The sequence below is a fragment of the Procambarus clarkii genome, chromosome 5 (genome assembly GCF_040958095.1).
Source record: "Procambarus clarkii isolate CNS0578487 chromosome 5, FALCON_Pclarkii_2.0, whole genome shotgun sequence".
Classification (NCBI taxonomy): domain Eukaryota; kingdom Metazoa; phylum Arthropoda; class Malacostraca; order Decapoda; family Cambaridae; genus Procambarus; species Procambarus clarkii.
In genome coordinates this window covers 36,516,124-36,521,770 of record NC_091154.1, presented here as the reverse complement: position 1 = coordinate 36,521,770, position 5,647 = coordinate 36,516,124, and the positions used below count along the sequence as shown (strand labels likewise).

At 46.9% G+C, this 5,647-nt stretch overlaps 2 protein-coding genes across 2 annotated transcripts; both read right to left on the bottom strand.

The window, feature by feature from the left end:
• Positions 1-864: 864 nt before the first annotated feature.
• Positions 865-1,608, bottom strand: LOC138351697 (keratin-associated protein 6-2-like). The gene has a single exon (XM_069303719.1). It carries the CDS (start codon positions 1,606-1,608, stop codon positions 865-867), a length of 744 nt encoding a protein of 247 aa, XP_069159820.1.
• A 1,299-nt stretch (positions 1,609-2,907) lies between these two features.
• On the bottom strand, positions 2,908-3,309 carry LOC138351688 (uncharacterized). The gene has a single exon (XM_069303710.1). The coding sequence runs from the start codon at positions 3,307-3,309 to the stop codon at positions 2,908-2,910; it is 402 nt and encodes a 133-aa protein (XP_069159811.1).
• Between the last annotated feature and the right edge of the window lie 2,338 nt (positions 3,310-5,647).

The following is a 5,647-nucleotide window of genomic DNA, read 5'->3' as shown; positions in this document are numbered from 1 at the left end:
ACCCCCCCTCCACCACAATCACAACAAAGCCTCACCATTCACAGTGTAAAATACATCCGTCAATATATCATACAACTGCACTCGTCTTGTAATACAAATTCCTGTACCTGTGCATATTTGAATGCACAATTACAGGACCTCCCATACGAACACGTCTGTACCGGAGGTCTGCGAATCGTTCCCCCACGGTGTATACGTCTCTCATACGGTGTATTAATAGTGTCTGTGGTGTGTATTAAATGACAGTCTATACATCAATTCTACGATGTGTTAATTCGCACCTGTGTACACCGTGACTGTCAGTGTTGCACAACCAGTTCAGTACTATGTCCGCGCGCCCCCCCTCTCTCGCTCACCTTTAAAGAGAACACCCTCGCTAAACACATTTCCCCAACCGCTTCCACCAGCGCGCTAACTCTATCTCCACCGCTTAAACAATGCTGAACTACCCTCCCTTGTATTATGTTAAAACTCTGACTAGTGCTAGTAACCTTTTTCTCTCTCTCCCTCTCTCTCTCTCTCTCTCTCTCTCTCTCTCTCTCTCTCTCTCTCTCTCTCTCTCTCTCTCTCTCTCTCTCTCTCTCTCTCTCTCTCTCTCTCTCTCTCTCTCTCTCTCTCTCTCTCTCTCTCTCTCTCTCTCTCAGACACATTACAGAGTGGAGTGTGAGCAGTAGAGATTGTTGGAATATTGATTGAAAATGAGGAGGTGGATGGAAGCCGACGGTACTAAGCTGACTTTTGGGTAAGAGAGAGACAGCAGACACAGCCGTGTGTGTGTGTGTGTGTGTGTGTGTGTGTGTGTGGACGTGTGTGTGGCCTCACAAAACACATACAGACAGCTACTAATAAGCACATCATCCCCAATTAATAATCTCGATGACTAGTTAAAACTTCCCGATATTTTTTTCTAAGCCTGTACGAAAAGGTAGTTGAACTACCAGGAGGAAAAAAAGACTCGTTATTCCCAGTGCCAGAGCTGTAGCCAGAGCTGTAGTCAGAGCTGTAGCCAGAGCTGTAATCAGAGCTGTAGCCTAAGCTGCAGCCAGAGCTGTAGCCTGAGCTGCAGCCAGAGCTGTAGCCAGAGCTGTAGCCAGAGCTGTAGCCAGAGCTGTAGCCAGAGCTGTAGCCAGAGCTGTAGCCAGAGCTGTAGCCAGAGCTGTAACCAGAGCTGTAGTCAGAGCTGTAGCCTGAGCTGCAGCCAGAGCTGTAGCCAGAGCTGTAGGCAGAGCTGTAGCCAGAGCTGTAGCCAGAGCTGTAACCAGAGCTGTAGTCAGAGCTGTAGCCTGAGCTGCAGCCAGAGCTGTAGTCAGAGCTGTAATCAGAGCTGTAGTCAGAGCTGTAGCCAGAGTTGTAGCCAGAGCTGTAGCCAGAGCTGTAGCCAGAGCTGTAGCCAGAGCTGTAGCCAGAGCTGTAGCCAGAGCTGTAGCCAGAGCTGTAGCCTGAGCTGCAGCCAGAGCTGTAGCCTGAGCTGTAGCCAGAGCTGTAGCCAGAGCTGTAGCCAGAGCTGTAGCCAGAGCTGTAGCCTGAGCTGCAGCCAGAGCTGTAGCCAGAGCTGTAGCCAGAGCTGTAGCCAGAGCTGTAGTCAGAGTTGTAGCCTGCAGCTGACATACTCATTAATGACGTGTCACAGGAACGAGCAGCAGACGAGGAAAGTAACTGCTCTTGGAATACACGGTTAAGTCTCGTTTCTATACGGACCGGGAGCTAGAGCTCGAGGCCCGTTAAGGTTCATATGATAAATACTTCTAAAGGAAATTTGCTCAACCCGAGTTGTGATTCGTGTGTCAGATTGCGAGTAGTGGCGTTTTAACAGCCTGGTTAACCAGGCCACCAATCACTAAAGGCCTGGTCAGAGACAGGGCCGCGAGATCATTGATACTCGCAGCTACCTCAAGGTGTGGGTTTATGTTTTTTCTCAACACGTCGAGTGAGGAATTGATAGTTTCAGAACTGAGGCAAATTTTAATTTACTTATCATCCATTTGGCTTTCCCCCTTCCTCCCCTCTCCCCCTTCCCTCGTCCCCTTCCTCTTCGTCACCCCTTCCCTTCGTCCCTTCCCCTCATCCTCCATCCTCCTCCTGAAACAACTACATGGATAATATATTACTATGGAGCACCAAAAACTCTAGTGAAAACACCCCAAATATTTCGAAATTTACTTCATGAAAGCCGCATGGGGGGGGGGGGTCTCTATAAATGATAATATTTCTTAAAACTTTTAATTCAGGCTGACACCGACCAGCCTATGTCCGTCGCATACCCCAGACCAATCCCTATGCAAAGTTGGGTGAGCGTAGCCACAAATGTCTGGCCTCCAGCGTTGGACAAACATGTAAACATTCTCTTATCAATAGAGAGAAATGAAACGAACTTAATGTAAGAGTAGTGGTCAATCTGAAAATTGGATATTATAAGAGATTTGCAGATCAGAAGTCAGAAGGCAAACAACAGCAGTAAAAGGCGGGAGTCCAAGAACTAAAGCTTTATTCTACAGCAGCGCACATACGTGAGTACACACAAGTGTTTACTAGTTGTGTTTTTGCGGGGGTTGAGCCTTGCTCTTTCGGCCCGCCTCTCAACTGTCAATCAACTGTTTACTAACTACTTTTTTTTTTTTTCCCCACCCCACACACACACACACACCCCAGGAAGCAGCCCGTGACAGCTGACTAACTCCCAGGTACCTATTTACTGCTAGGTAACAGGGACACTTAGGGTGAAAGAAACTTTGCCCATTTGTTTCTGCCTCGTGCGGGAATCGAACCCGCGCCACAGAATTACGAGTCCTGCGCGCTATCCACCAGGCTACGAGGCCCCGTAGCCTGGTGGGGCAAGTGTCCGACACTTCATGTAATCCATTACAGTCTTCAACTGGCAGCAGTCTCAACACTGCGGTTAATGTGGCGTTAATTCTTGCCTTGGCTTATATATATGTATACTGTTGTCATGTCCACTGCTGTCATGTCCAGTGCTGTCATGTCTACTGCTGTCATGTCCACTACTGTCATGTCTACTGCTGTCATGTCCAGTGCTGTCATGTCTACTGCTGTCATGTCTACTGCTGTCATGTCTACTGCTGTCATGTCTACTGCTGTCATGTCTACTGCCGTCATGTCCACTGCTGTCATGTCTACTGCTGTCATGTCTACTGCTGTCATGTCCACTGCTGTCATGTCCTGTGCTGTCATGTCCACTGCTGTCATGTCCACTACTGTCATGTCTACTGCTGTCATGTCTACTGCTGTCATGTCCACTGCCGTCATGTCCACTGCTGTCATGTCCACTGCCGTCATGTCCACTGCTGTCATGTCCACTGCCGTCACCACTTCTAAAATAATTTATTACTATCACTAAGGCACCTGCCAGTCACCACCTCCACCACTACCATCACCACTACCACCCCTACACAAACTACCACCGCCGAACACGGCTGCTAACGACCCAGGAGTCTACAAATTGGCTGATTATGTCGGTACCGCCTAGTCCTCACCTGCCTAATTACCTCCAACATCAAAAGGTCGGAGCAGGCCAGAGCGAGTCGAGTCTGGCCGCCCTAAGCCAGGGATCACTGCGTGGCACACACACACACACACACACACACACACACACACACACACACACACACACACACACACACACACACACACACACACACAACATCAACAACATATGACAGGTAACGTGTGATTTCAGCCTCAAACCGAAAGATATCAAAGAGTTTTCAACGTAACAGTCGGGATTAACAGCTTGAAATGCAACACTTCCACTAACGACCATACCGACAATCACTCAATTCCACAAACTTTGTCGTCTGATAAATTAGCAGAACCAAGTGATCCGCACATATTATCCCAATGATAATATGCATTATTATCCTAAATAATACACACAGAGTAATCACGCTAACGTGATGGGGATTCGAACCTAAGTACTGGGTGTTCCCACTCATAGGTTCGATCCCTCATCACGGCTCCTACAGTGTTTCTGATCCTAAATAATGTTAGTATTGTAAGACACATTAGCACAGAGTTTGTCTGACTTATCAACAAGATTATAAGCAGACTAAATCATGAGGAAAGGCAAAGGAAATTCGATATCACACCATTAGATAAGAGAAGAAACAGAGGAGGATATGATCACGATATACAAAATACAGTGGGAGGGAATATAAAGGTGGACAAGGACAGCATGTTTATATTGCTAAAGAATATGACAAAAAGACATAAATGGAAGCTGGAAAATCCTTGAACTCATTAGTTTTATAAAATTTCAATATGTGGGATGTGTTGCAGGATGTTGCGAAAGCCACCTCCGTCCACAACTTGATGAGTAGACACGACATAACACTAGAACGGTAGTAGAGAACAAGGTAACACTAGGTACATACTACTAGGAGACTCGAACCTACTCTCAGGTAGTCTGGAGTGAGACTACGTGGGAGTCTCACAACACCACCACCACCAAGTCCTCACCACTACCACAACACCACCACCACCTCCACCACCAAGTCCCCACCACCACAACACCACCACCACGTCTCCACCACTACCACAACACCACCACCAAGTCTCCACTTTTACCACAACACCACCACCACCACCAAGTCCCCACCACCCCCACCACCACCACCACTACCAACAAACCTGCTGTATTCATTATCACAACTTAACTCCACTACAAACCAAACTCAGCTAACCGGAATTTCAAAGGACGAACTTAAATACTTGAGTCAATAAATTGCAAATGAGACAATGAAGTGTTGAAATTGACGCTGTGGGCCTTGTGGAGATAAATGGGAGAGAGGGACATGAAGATGAGAGCCCCTCTGGTGGATAGAGAAGATGTCCCTGGGGGTCTTTGAGAAGGATAGGCAGAGAGAAAGTGGCACTTGGATAACGTTATCCAGTCGATGTTGACTCGGTCCAGGGGGGGGGGGGTGAGATGTGAGATATTATGTCTTTGTCCTGAGGATGAAAGGGATGTACTTAAGTGTAAGCTGATGATAGTTGGAGGAGTGTTTGGTATACAGTGCTTTGGCTATGTCTAATCTGTATCTGTCGATAAAGACAGATATGGAGAGAGAGAGAAAGAGAGAGAGAGAGAGAGAGAGAGAGAGAGAGAGAGAGAGAGAGAGAGAGAGAGAGAGAGAGAGAGAGAGAGAGAGAGAGAGAGAGAGAGAGAGAGAGAGAGAGAGAGAGAGAGAGACCGAGACCGAGACCAAAGAAGGCCACGAACAATTGAGACCATCTTCATTCGCGAACGGGTCCCAGTATTTTACATTAGCAATTTAATATCCAATTGTATGATATCTCTCCTTTGACCCGGTGGAAAGATATCCGTCACATTAGACCACAATCACCAGACCTCATCCTTGGTTACTCTCTCACGACTGAAGACTAATCACTTCCCCCAAGATGAGTATGATGGGGTGAGGTGAGCCCACGCTTTTAATGTTTTGCATGTAATATATATTAATATACTCGGGTTATCTTGGAGATAACACGTTGTTGTCGAAACGTCGAAATATATTGGAAAGACTAGGTGATTTAGTGTTTTTCACCTCCCGAGATGGTAGAAGGTGGTAACGTAGATTGGGAAAATATCATTAAGAAAATTAGCCATTGCAACAATGGTGTTGTTTAATTG